Below are 13,202 nucleotides of genomic sequence, written 5' to 3'. Positions count from 1 at the left end.
TAGTTTTTTTGATGTTGAGCTTCAGACCATATTTTGCGCTCTCCTCTTTCACCCTCATTAAAAGGTTCTTTAATTCCTCCTCACTTTCTGCCATCAAGGTAGTGTCATCAGCATATCTGAGGTTGTTGATATTTTTTCCGGCAATCTTAATTCCGGTTGGGGATTCATCCAGTCCAGCCTTTCGCATGATGACAAGATAACTAACTACAAAAGCGGCCTGGCAGATGAAACTATGCAGAGATGGCAAGATTGAGTGGGGAAATCAGAAATCAGGAGGATCAAAGCTTCAACAGAGAATGGGACAAATACAGACTGTGTCTAAAAGAACACTGTAAACACTTGTGAACTCTTTGGCAGGCTTTGAATAACTCTTGCAATGTCACAAAGACTTTGGATATAATGGAGGATGAATTTATAATATGCAGTTTCCAAAGGTATTTAAAGAACCCACAGAGGGGAGGAGGGAAGTCCTAAGATTCGGAAGAATCTTGTTATAATTTTAATATTTGCAAGAATTTGTGTGTGTGTGTGAATCAACTTGTAAAACCAAATACTGTAAAACTTTATGGGAAAAACACACAACTGCACATACACTATGCATAAGAGTGAGAGATCCTTATCCCCGCTTCTTTCTCCACCCAACCTCGCAATGCCCGACAGCAGGTGCACTCCGAATGTAACTGACCTGTAAAAAGGGCTCTGTAAATTGAAAACGCTGTATGTACCTTTGTTATCCATGAAAATATTTCAATAAACAAAAACAAATTAAAGACCAAAATGAACCTTGCATCACGTTTCTATACTTGGTAATGATAAGGCACCTGCCTTGGTGCAGTTTTTTTTTCTGTAGGGATTTTTAGAAGACTTCAACGGAGAATATCAACACTCAGCTGAGGAATTTGTGACAAAGTTAAAAACTGGGCAATGGAAAATTTATGGGGTGCCCCCTTGATACCCTAAGCAGGTGCTTATTTTGCTTAATGGTTAATCCAGCCTGACGAAATGCCTGGTCTGAGGGCAGCTAGGAAAGAAGAGCAGCTATCTGCTCCCCAGCCAGGTTGGAGAGTTCAAGGAGCTTGCCTTCATTTACAAAGCCCTGAGCAACTCAGTGCCACGGTGCCTCAAGGACCACCAGAACCCGTGTAATATCACCGAGATCACCTGCAGGCGTGTCACTGGCAAGACTCACTTGGTAACAATGATAGACCGAGCCTTCAGTGACATGGGCCAGTCCTATGGAACTCTCCGCCACTGGAAATTCTGGGCCAACTATTAAACGCCTGATGAAAACCTTTTCTATTCCCCCAGCGAAGAATACATCCAGAATGGTTAGCTGGTGGGTGTTTTACACGTTTTAATGTCTTTTATTGCACAGTTTTATTGCTGCAAACCACTACTTTTGATACTTTTTAAAATGACAAAGCAGTATATAATTTTTTTTTAATAAATAAATAAAGTGGGTGAGGGTGTGCAACTGTGCCTTGGGCTGCAGGGGGTGGACAGACTTTTGCCTTGCCCAGTGAGGGCCTCCCAAGGCGGGAAGAGCTCGCTGGCATTCCCAGGAGGGGAGACCCCCCTGGAAATAGGTCTTCATTCCCCGCTTTGCTCCAGGCATCTATGTGCCAACCAGGGAGAGATCTTGGTAAGGTGGGGGGTTGATGGCTGTGGGGCAACCCAGCTGTGAGTCTGCCTGGGGGCCGGAGCCAAACCCAAGATGGGATTGTGCCCCTTTGGTCTTTCCGCTTCAGGGAACATGTGACACAGCCCTTCCAGAAAAGGAAGTATAAAATGTGTGTGGGATGGGAGAGATTCTGGCCGCGGCTTTTGATATTTTTGGGAGGGAATCCCCTCCCCCCCAAAAAGTGGCACAACATGCTTCTCAGTAGCTCTGGTGGGTCCAGCGTCCATTGTGTGTGTCTCATCACCTGAAGAAGCCAGGGACAAGCCCAGGCAGGGGAGGCAGGCTTGTAGGGCAGTGTGGGAGAGTGGGTAGGTCCAGCTGCACATGAGCTGAGGCAGGCAAGGGAAGCTCAGAGCCACAAAGATGAGCACTCAGTGCATTTGGGCAGGTCAATATCACCTGGCCTCCCTCTTAGTCCCTTTTGAGAAGGCACTGACCACTCCCCGCAGACCCAAACATGATTAAGTATGGCATTGCCACGGTTAAGCCAACCCAACAGCCAGCCGAGACGTCAACTCTGGCTTTTACATTGTTTGACAGATGAGCTGAGGCACACAGAGCTTTCCTGCCCCAACCCACCTCCTATCGCCTCCGCAAGAAGAAAGCAGAACTATTGAAACACTTTTTCCTCTTTATTACTGGCTGATAGTTCTCCAACAGGTCTTGTAATTACATCGATAAATAATAATTGCTAAAAACAAACTGAGGCCCAAGGAGTGAAGTCTGGAAATGGAAGCAAGAGAGTCAGCCCTGCAGAGTCAGCCCGGCCCCCCACCTCCCACGTGGCGCAGAGGGCTGGAGAAATACCCTCTGCAGGCAGGAGGAGGAGGAGGAGGAAGAAGAAGAAGAGAAAGGGGTTGTCCAGCTGGGGGGAGCAGAGGGAAGGGGAGTGGAGAGTTGGTGGTGGTTGTGCAAGAGGAAGATGCAGAAGCAGCAGCAGTGGAAGGAGCTCAGGAACGGAGAAGAGGAGGAGGAGGAAGAGCAGGAGGAGCAAGCTTCTGCCCATCGTTGCTGCTTGTTCCTTCCCCCCTGGCAAGGCGGAGGAGCAGCAGGCGACCAGGTGGGCTGGCGGCTGGCACCAGTCTCTGGGCGGAAGCGGCTCAGCTGACCCACCGGGCCGGCCGAGGGCACTCAGGCGCTGTGAGTCTTCTTTGCCATCTGCGGAGGAGGCTCCTCGCCCACCAGCTTGGACTTGAGATGCTCCTTGTAGGAGAGGATGTCGCCCGGCCACTTGGCGATCGTCCGCTTCTCGCAGACCCAGATCTCTTGGGCCACCTGGAAGGAAGAGCAGGAGGCCTCTTGCATCAGGGCAAGCGTGGGACATTATCGGAGTCCAAAGCAACCATTTGTGTTTTGCCAGAGGGGCACACAAAGGGGCTGAGGGTCACAGAGCTTTCCTGTAAAATTCCCTAGAGTGAACTCTGGGAGATCACTTCCTTTGCCTGCCTTGGCAGGAAGCTGTAACACTGCCTTCCTGCCTGGGCACTTTTGTCTCTCTTCATCATGCCTCTAAGCCAGGGGTTGGCAACGTACGGCCCATGGGCCAGATTCGGCCCACGAGCCACCCACTCACAGAGCCACCCACTCAGCAAGTCCCCCGCACGCTGCCCTAAACCGGCACAGGGACTCGCCGAGTGGTGCTGGAAATGGCGTCTGCGCATGTCCGCAAAGGCGGAAATCGTGTCTGTGCATGCCCAGACACTGAAAATCACTTCTGCACAGATGCGATTTTCAGTGTCTGGACATGCGCAGGTGCCATTTTCTATGATCTGGCCCATGGCCGGAAAACCTTGCCAACCCCTGCTCTAAGCCAAGCCCACACTCTGCAGCTCAGACACCATTTGGAACTTGGATTTTGTACTTTTATAACTTAGATAGCAGTTATAAAACTGCCTTCAATTTGCTACTGAAATTGCTACTTCGAGACCTAAGTTAGGTAATTAAATACTCCTTCACCAAATGATGGGCGTGTGATTGTTGTTTGGCGAATAGTAATAATAGTAATTTATTGTTAATTATTATTATTATTATCATCATCACACCCAACTGGCTGGGTTGCCTCAGCCACTCTGGGCGGCTCCCAACAGAATATTAGAAACACGATAAAACATCAGACATTAAAATCCTCCCTAAACAGGGCTGCCTTCAGATGTCTTCTAAAAGTCAGATAGTTGCTAATTTCCTTGACATCTGATGGGAGGGCGTTCCACAGGGTCCCTCTGGCACAACTCCAGATGTTGCTGAACTTCCTGCCCCCATCAGTCAAGGCTGATTGATGGGAGAGTCCAGCAACATCTGGAGGGGGGTAACGGGCCCCATCAACTCCTTCACTCACTATGGAACCTTCCCCGCCCAGAACCAAAACTCGTGGATTGCTTCATCCTCCTTTCAGGAGGGGAAGAGCTCTTCCCACCCCAGCGGGGCAAGAGGCAGCCTTTGGTCCCCAGTGCTGGGTCTGGGACTGACCTGCTGAATGAGCCGGAAGTCGTGGCTGACCAGCATCATGCCTCCCTCGAAGTCGTTGATGGCGTCTGCCAGAGCGTCGATGGTCTCGATGTCCAGGTGGTTGGTGGGCTCGTCCAGGAAGAGCATGTGGGGGTTCTGCCAGGCCAGCCACGCAAAGCACACGCGGCACTTCTGCCCATCCGACAGGTTCCGGATGGGGCTCACCTGCCAGGCACGACCACCATGTCACGAGAGCGGAGAAAGAGCCGGCTGGACCAAAGGGGCCCGTCCAGCCCAGGAGCCCCTTCTCATAGGGCCAACCTGGTGCTCGAAGGGGAAACCCGCAAGTGAGACCTGCAACGCTCCCCCCTCCTGCGCTTTGCAGCAACCGGTCTAAGCGGCAGGAGGGCCCCCAGCTCATGGGGGGGGAGAGCCACTTTGCACACAGAAACCCCCTAAATGCCACCCCCTAGAGGCGCCTTCGCTTGAAAGGCTCAGAACTGGACCCAGGACTCTAGCGCGGTTTCAAGTTCTCAACATTAGGAAGAACATCTTGACAGTAATAGCTGTTTGACGGTGGAAGGGGCTCTCCTTCCTCGGAGGCTTTTAAGCAGAGCTTGGGTGGCCCCCCGTCAGGGATGCTCCAGCTGAGATTCCTGCATTTGGACCCTGCAGCTCTATGACCTCGGATTCTCCAGGGCTGGCCTCTGCCCTCCCCGTGTCCTGCCAGGGGCTGCCCCTCAGACTCTGCAGCTCCTTCCTTCTCCCCCCAGGCCAGACCCACCTGCTGCTTCCCCGTCAGCCCATAGCGCCCGATGATCTTCCTCATCTCCTCCTTCTCCTTGATCTCCGGGTAGCACTTCATCATGTACTCCAGGGGGGAGAGGTCCAGGTCCAGCTGCTCTTGCAAGTGCTGAGGAGAGAGGAAGGTGGGCGTGAGGGGAGGGGGGGCCACACTGCTATCCCTCTGCCCCCCCCTTCTGCTTGGCTTGGGCCGCAGCCACCCTGAACTATGCACTGACAGCGTTTATAGCGCAACTTCTCCTCCAGGGAGCTTCAAGGTGACACATGCCTGCCTCTTCTTCCCCTCCCCATTTTGCCCCCCACAACGTCCCTCCGAGGTAGGCTAGGCCGAGAGGCAGGGACTGGTCACACCCAGTGAAAGCCTTCACGGCCGGGTGGAGATTCGAACCCAGGCCCTAGTGCAACACTGTAGCCACTAGGCCTCACTGGCTCTCTGCACCCACAGGGAACTAGCAGTGCCCCCTACCCTTCCACGCCCTTAGCAATGCCCTGGGAAGCAGCCAGAAACGCCCCCCCCCCCAATAAACAGCACCTGGTGGTATCTTCCGATCTTGACGTGAGAGTGTTTGCGGATCATGCCGTCGCTGGGCAGCAGCTGGAGGGGAAAGGGCAAGCCGGTCAGAGACCCCAGCAGAGGGGGAAAGGCCATTTCTACACCCCCCACCCCCTCACAGCAAGCCACGGGCGCCAGGTCCTCACCTCCCCTGTGAGGAGCTTGAGCAGCGTGCTTTTCCCAGCTCCGTTGGGCCCCACAAGGGCCACGCGAGTGTCCAGGTCGATGCCAAACTCCAGGTTGTTGTAGATCCAGGGCTGAAGGGGACAGACAGAGAGTGAGGCGGATAAACAGCTTCCTACCTTTATTTCTAACGTTATAAGTTATACAACTTGTCTGCTCAATTCAACCATCTTGCATGATATTTTAAATATACTGCGGCTTGCTGTTATTCCCCCCCTCCCAAAAAATTATAGCGTAGCAATGATTCATTGAGAATGGATTTCAGTTTCATTATCTGCTGATATGCTGAGAGTTAATCTTAATGTGCACTATTATATAGTAATGTATTACTGAATAATACTTTATTTGGTATCAGCTGCTTATTTCAAAGTCAGATTTTTCGGTTTCTTTGCTCTGGACCGGATTGTAAGAAGGCACCTGATAACATAAGAGCCGGCTGGATCAGGCCTGTGGCCCATCTCTTCCCACAGCGGCCAACCAGATAACCCTTTGGGAAACCCGAAAGCAGGATCCGAGTGCAAGAGCAGCTCTCCCCTCCTTTGTTTTCCAGCAACTGGGATTCAGAAGCAATTACATGTACTGCCTCCGACTGCGGAGGCCGAGCAGAAACACACTGACTAGGAGCCACCAATTCTCCTACCTGACTTTGCCTAATCCCCTTTGGAAGTTGCCCACTTCCACTCCCTCCTGTGGGAAGGAGTTCCACAGATTAACCCTCTGCCGCAGGAAAGACTTCCTTACATTTCCCTTCAATCTTCCCACATTCAGCTTCACTGGATGTCTCCGTGTTAGGAGAGAAGGAGGAAAGCTTCTCCCTATCCCCTTTTCTCTATATGCCAGGAATAATTTTATAAGCCTCTATCCTGCAGCCTCTTCTCTCATTCATACGTTTTGCTGCTTCTTCAGCTGGTGAAGGGCCTTGTGTGTCGCACCACAGAAAGTACAAATTAAGAGTGAAATGGAATTCAGATATTGACAGCCCCCCTGCCCCCGGCCCCTCCGCTCACCCCGTCCTGGCTGTATCTGAAGCTGACGTTCTGCACCATGATGACAGGAGGTGGGATTTTCCCGCACGAGGGGAAGTAGAAGGAGAGTGTCTGGGGAAGAAGAGGCAAACAAGGGGGGGGGGCCCAGGTCAGCAACCTTGGTTTCTCCTCCCTGCAGCACCCTAGGGAGAACCCCAAGCCAGGAGCCGCTGCCACCTTCTCCCCTCCCAGGGGGGTCCTGGGTCAGAGAACCACAGAAGTGGAGAGTTGGAAGGGACCCAAGGGTCATCCAGACCCACCCGCTGCACTGATTACAGGAACCGAAGTCCTGGTCTTCTAGCTACCCCCCCCCTGCAGTCCCTGGACAAGGACAGCCTGCTGAGTTGCCCCTGCCCCCCCGGATCAACCCCTTCAGCCCCCACTTGTGGAGGACAGGCTGCCCACCTCCCCGCCTCACCTTGTCGTTGATCACCCGTTCGGTCAGCCCTGAGGCCATCATCTTCTGGAGGGTCTTCTCTTTGCTCTGCGCCTGGCGGGCCAGCTTGGCGCTGCCGTGACCAAAGCGGGCGATGTAGTTCTGCAACGATTCAGAGGTCAGTGGTGGGCAAAGGGGCTGGCTGCGCCGGTGCCCTCCCGCCAGGGAGCAGGGAAAGGAGGGGAATAAATTTGGACACAAGACTTAGGAGAGATCTCCTCTGAAGCCAGGCCACCAAGAATTGTAGAGTCGGAAGGGACCCACCTGCCAAAATGCCCATCGTGGTGGGTTGGCCAGATCCTGTCCCCCACCCCTGGGTCCATATAGCTCAGCACCAACCAGCAACAGCACCCCAGGGATTTTTTTGGGGAGGGGGGAAGGGAGCACAAGAGCAATTAACATTCTATGGCTTTTAAAATATGCTTGTGGGAGGGGGTTTGTTTTCGTTTCATACTGTATATTATAGTCCCATTTTGTATTTTTCTGTTGTGAATCGCCCTGGGATGTTCAGGTGAAGAGCAGCATACAAATTCAGTGAATAAATTAAAGTAGATAAACTCTCCCCTCTCCTGCGATGCCTAGGAACTGGTACCCGAAAGGACTCCTGCCTCCCCCTGTGGAGGGCACAGCAGAGCCACCGTGGATGATGGCCTTCAGGGATCCTAGAGGCCCCTCCCTTTGGGGTGGCTACCTTCATGTGGGCGATCTGATCCTGCTCCCAGTGGAAGCGCTTCATTTGGTTCTCCTCCAGCTCCAGGCGGGTCTTCACATACTGGTCGTAGTTACCCTGGAGGAGGAGAGAGGGATATCCTCGTTGGCCTGGGGCTCTGGCCCGGGGAGGGGGCTCATCCTGCAGCCTTCCAGGCCCAGCCGCCACAGCCAGGTGGACGGCACCCAAAAGAGGACCCACCACCCTTGGTTTTGGAAGCAGGGCCAGTCTCTTTCAGGAGGCGGCAGCAACCCTCACCGCCCAGCGCCCGGCCCCGAATCCTGCTCACCGTGTAATACTTGAGCTTGCGGTTGTGCATGTGGATGATGTTGGTGCAGACGCCGTTCAGGAAGTCCTGAGAATGGGAGATGAGCACCAGGATGCGCTTGAACCTGCAGAAGCAGAGCCAGAAGTCTGAGAAAGGATGCCGGCACAGAGGAAGGGGAGGGAGAGGGTTTCCTCTCTGAAGGACCAGGTGCGAAGCCTGGGGGTCATTTTGGACTCACAGCTGTCCACGGAGGCACCAGCTCCATCTGGTACGCAGGCTGAGACCCTACCTGTCTCGCCAGAGTGGTGCATTCTCTGATTATCTCCTGCTTGGACTACTGCCATGTGCTCTACGTGGGGCTACCTTTGAAGGTGACCAGGAAACTACAACTAACCCAGAATGCGGCAGCTAGACTGGGGACTGGGAGTGGCTGCCAAGACCATATAGCACCAGTCCTGAAAGTACATTCCCAAGCACAATTCAAAGTATTGGTGCTGACCTTGAAAACCCTAAGCGGCCTCAAAGGACCAGTATACCTGAAGGAGCATCTCCACCCACTTTATCCAGCTCTGAACCTGAGATCCAGCTCCAAGGGCCTTCTGGTGGTTCCCTCCCTGCGAGAAGTGAGGTTACAGGGAACCTGGCAGAGGGCCTTCTCAGTGGTGGCACCCGCCCTGTGGAACGCCCTCCCATCAGATGTCAAGGAAATAAACAACTGACTTTTAGAAGACAGCTGAAGGCAGCCCCGTTTAGGGAGGTTTTTAATGTTTGATGTTTTATTGTGTTTAATATTCTGTTGGGAGCTGCCACGGGTAGCTGGGGAAACCCAGCCAGATGAGTGGACTATGAATAATAAAACTATTATTATTACAGTATTATTATTATTATTATTATTATTATGCTCTCTCATAAATCTTCAACCAGTGGACATTCCACGGAGCTGAACCTTGGAATATCTAGGACAGATAACAGAAAGGTGGGCTTTGTTAAACTGTGGGACTCCCTCCTGCAGGAGGCTGGGGCGGCCACCAACCGAGATGGCTTTAAAAGAAGATTAGACAAATTCATGGAACAGGAGGAGGGCTATGGAAGTTGACTTGCCAGGATGGCTCTGCCCTGCCTGCACACCTGGAAGCAGCAATGCTTCTGATAGCAGGAGGAGAGAGTTGCTCTGGGGCTCAGGTCCTGCTTGGGGGCTTCTGGTTGGCCACTGTGAGAACAGGATGCTGCACTAGTTGGGTCGCTGGCCTAATCCAGCAGCCAGGCTCTTCTTATGGAACCTCCAGGTCCAGAGGCAGTCTATCTCGATTCCTCGTTTCCTACGGGCATTTGGAACAGGATGCTTGGCCTGACCAAGAAGTGTTGTAGGAAAGGGAAATTGGAAGGGAAGGCCAAGCTCAGTGGGGAGGGGGTGGGGTGTTTGGGGTTCCCGCACGCACTCACGTCTTCAGCTCCTCCTCCAGCCACACGCAGGCGTCCAGGTCCAGGTGGTTGGTGGGCTCGTCCAGCAGCAGCATGAAGGGCCGGATGAACAGCGCCCTGCGAGGGGGGAGAGAGATGGGGAGGCTGGTGTGAGGGAGCCTGCCCAGCCGCAGAGGAGCCTGCCCTGCCCCGCCCGCACAGCACCCACCTGGCGAGGGCCACCCGCATCCGCCAGCCCCCGCTGAAGTCCTTCAGCTTCTTCCTCTGCATGAGGGGGGTGAAGCCCAGGCCGTGCAGGATCCGTGATGCCCGCATCTCCGCCTTGTCGGCGTCCAGCTCCTCCAAGCGCTCGTACAGCTCCATCAGCTTCTCACACTCAGCTGGGCGGGGGGAGAGAGAGAGAGAGAGAGCAAGTCAGCCCACCTGGCCCTGGGCCCCTGCGCTCACCTGCAGTGGGAGCTGTATGTGGGCCCCCCCCAATCTGCTCCGCTGGGAGGCCTGCGGTTTTAGGGCGGTGGGCCAATTTAAGAGCCCCGTCCGTTACCGTCCTCGTGCGCCAGCCGCTCCGCTTCACGCTCCAGCATGGCTCTTTCCGTGTCCACCTCCATCACGCACTGCAGGGGCGTCTTCTCGCTGGGGGGCATCTCGCGGGTCAAGTGGTAGATGTCGATGTGCTCCGGGATGGGCACCTCCCGCTTCCCGATGGCCGACAGCAGCATGGACTTCCCTGGGCGAGGGAGGGAAGCAGGGGTCCCCAATGAACCCCAAGGAGACATTTCCGAGGGCGAGAGCCGTTCGGCGGTGGGACGGACTCCCTCGGAAGCTGTGATACCTGCCTTGCTCCATCTCCTAGCCTATTGGACAAGACGACCCTCGGGGTCCCTTCCAGGATTCCAAGAGCCCTCTGGCCATCTCTAGCAGTGCAGCTGTCTCCCAAGGGAGCCACAAGGAAGGCCGCTCCTAGATGCCTGGTGAACTGACCCTCTGGCCCCACAGATGCCCTTAAAACCCGCTTCCGTGGTTCTGCAGTGTTCAGAACTGGGCAGCAGAGCCTGGAATCCTAGAATCCTAGAGTTGGAAGAGACCACAAGGGCCATCCAGTCCAACCCCCTGCCAAGCAGGAAACACCATCAAAGCATTCCTGACAGATGGCTGTCAAGCCTCTGCTTAAAGACCTCCAGAGGAGGAGACTCCTTTAGGTTCCCCTCCATACCTGGAGTTTGCGGCCCCCGCAGGAGAGGGTCCTGATGGGGAAAGGGCTGCCACACAGCGCCACCCCCAGCCAGGGAACCCCCCAAAAGAAAGGAAGTCCCAGCACACATGAAGCCATGGCATGAATACTCAGGAAGGAAGCTTCCCAAGTTTGGTTAAATGCCATGCGGACGACTGTGTAGAAGACTCAACACCTGTACCTATAATCGTCTTGGACCACAACAATGTAGGTATACTAATTCTCTTCAAATTTTGTAAAAAAAGAAAAAGAAAAAGTGGGGGGGGGAGGAAGATTTACGTTACTGGCCCGCATAAATGCCTGGCTGCCTATGCAAACTACCACACACAAAAGCAGTAGAGTTGGAAAGGACCCCCAAGGCTTATCTAGTTCGACAAGAATCAGATGAGAAATAAAAATAGAAATGGTGAGTGTGTGATTAGGGCTGATATTGTCTCTCCGGCCCTGAAGGACAGCTGTGCCGCTTGGAAAGCAAAAAAAGGGTGGCAGGAGGGTGGGGCCCCTGCGCAGCAAGACCCCCAAACGACTGAGTCAACGAAACCCAGGATCTCCTGCGCTGCCAAGCACATGACAGAAGAGAAAGGGCATCTACCAGCAAAAACACACATCTTCTACGTGGCCCCTAAACATCCATCTTTGCAAACTGCCTGACCAGATGAGTTTGAGGCAGCACCCGAGGGAGATGGCAGGATCACGCAGAAATCCTCTTGCCTGGTTGGACGTGGGGCTGACTGGAGCTGCTGTCCAACAGACTCCGCATCGCAGCTGACAAAAACAGTCCCCAGGAGACGGATCCAGGGCCACTGAGCTGCTCCTGGGATGCTTGCCAAAGAGGCTGACCTTCTGCCAAGAAGAGGCCAGGCAGTGCCCACAAACTGAGCTCTCACTGCACCCCAACAGCCCCTGAGGGAGAGGTGCCAGTTTCCCCTTTGGCAGGCTGTCAGTGCCTTGGTTTTTCCAAGGCACCTCTTTGGCAGAAGGGCAAGCAGACCAGTGGGGCCCCCCAAAAGCCTCCCAGGGTGCCACTAACATCGGTGCCACCTTGGCAAGGACTGGAAGGCTGAGTCTGGCCCCTGCCATGCCAGGCTTTACAGTAAGCTCCACAGTCTCCCACCCCCCCATCCCAGAAAGGAGAGGCACCCACCCACCTGGCCCTCAGGACCTGGAGGGATTTGTGCTCTGGCCCCCTCACAGAACTGTAGAACTGGAAGGGACCCCCAAGGGCCATCTAGTCCAACCCCCAGCGCTGAAGCTATCACAGCTATCCCTCTCGCTTCCATTTGGGTCTGAACATTTGCCTCCCCCTCCCCCACGCTAGTCCCGCCCCCTTCCGGCTCCTTCCGCCCCGCCCTCGGCCTCACCGGTGCCATTGAGGCCAATGAGGCCATAGCGCCGCCCTGAGTTGAGCTCCAGCCTGGTGTCGCTCAGCAGCTCCTGTCCGTGGAAGGTGAGGGAGAGGTTGATGATGTGGACGTCGGTGCTGTTGGGGTGCGAGGCGAGGACCCCCGTCACGGCGCGGGCAGCCGCCTTCTTCAGCTCAAAATCCTCAATGGCCTTGGAGATGGAGTCCACATCTGGAGGGGGAACCAAGGGCTCGTCTCAGGGGGGGGGGTGGAGGGAAGAGAGGGTGCCCCCCCCAATGCTAAGCCCCCCCTTCCTTTCACAGGCAGAGAGAAAAGGAAAGCCGCTTTCTGGGATGACACCCCTCTGCTTACAGGGTGCGTGACTTCTGAATAAAGGGGGGGGGTCACCCCACCCAGAAAAAGGACTCGGGAGAGGGAAAAGCCCGAAGAGGGCGACACTGAGGACTGGAGCCTTGCTTTGGAGAAGGCGATGAATCATCCCGGTGGTGCTGGGGGGGGGGCCCTCCCTTAAGGGCAGCCTCGTGCCCCTCCCCCCCACGCCGGCCCACGTGCCAGAGAAGCGGGAGTGGGATGGAGGAGCGGCCCTCCTTCCGGGATCCCCCGCGGCTCCTCGCTGAGGACTGGAGCCTTGCTTGAGCGGCCCACTCAGGGGGAGCCTCCTCGCGCGGCTCACCCGGCTCGGCGTCTCCCCCGTTGGCCTCGCGGGCCCCCCGGGCGGCGTCGGGCTCCCCTCCGGCGTCGTCGCCGTTCTCCTCGGGGCCTCGGCGGGGCCTCTGCCGGGCCTTGGCCGCCTCCTTCTTCTTGGCCGCCTTCTTCTTGGCCAGGTCCGACGGCATGGCGGCAGGAGACGCCCGGACCCCTCGCTCCGTCCCTCGCGGCCTGCCTCCCTCCCTCGCCCGGCCTCTTCCTCGCTCCCTCGCGGGCTCCGGCCGGCCTCCCTCCCTCCTTCCCTCCGCCGCGCTTTCCCTCCTGTCGCAACAGAGCAGCTGCCGCTGCCGCCGCCGCCGCGTGCACACCAAGCCCCGCCCCGCGACGCCTCGCCCGCTCCGCCAATGGCCGACGGAGACGTCAGCGCACGCCG

The 13,202-nt window shown here is 55.5% G+C and overlaps 1 protein-coding gene across 1 annotated transcript; it reads right to left on the bottom strand.

Annotated features, from left to right (window-relative positions):
* Positions 1–2,707: 2,707 nt before the first annotated feature.
* LOC117055681 (ATP-binding cassette sub-family F member 2) lies at positions 2,708–12,991 on the bottom strand. The gene is made up of 14 exons (XM_033165415.1): positions 12,795–12,991; positions 12,119–12,331; positions 10,071–10,253; positions 9,735–9,906; positions 9,548–9,643; positions 8,126–8,228; positions 7,819–7,914; positions 7,110–7,229; positions 6,674–6,763; positions 5,630–5,740; positions 5,463–5,525; positions 4,911–5,039; positions 4,148–4,351; positions 2,708–2,956 (listed from the first exon to the last, which is right to left on the bottom strand). The coding sequence occupies exons 1-14, from the start codon at positions 12,955–12,957 to the stop codon at positions 2,813–2,815; spliced, it is 1,887 nt and encodes a 628-aa protein (XP_033021306.1). The 5' UTR covers positions 12,958–12,991; the 3' UTR covers positions 2,708–2,812.
* Between the last annotated feature and the right edge of the window lie 211 nt (positions 12,992–13,202).

Source organism: Lacerta agilis, chromosome 12 (genome assembly GCF_009819535.1).
Source record: "Lacerta agilis isolate rLacAgi1 chromosome 12, rLacAgi1.pri, whole genome shotgun sequence".
Classification (NCBI taxonomy): domain Eukaryota; kingdom Metazoa; phylum Chordata; class Lepidosauria; order Squamata; family Lacertidae; genus Lacerta; species Lacerta agilis.
This window is presented reverse-complemented; position numbering and strand designations above follow the sequence as displayed.

Bases quoted from the DNA above. Each gene is read 5' to 3' on its own strand.
- LOC117055681 (XM_033165415.1), bottom strand. From the start codon at position 12,957: ATGCCGTCGGACCTGGCCAAGAAGAAGGCGGCCAAGAAGAAGGAGGCG. The intron at 8,229-9,547 runs GTGAGTGCGTGC...CTGCTTCTGCAG, and splicing joins CTGGAGGAGGAGCTGAAGAC to GTTCAAGCGCATCCTGGTGC. The intron at 6,764-7,109 runs GTGAGGCGGGGA...CTTCTTCCCCAG, and splicing joins AACGGGTGATCAACGACAAG to ACACTCTCCTTCTACTTCCC.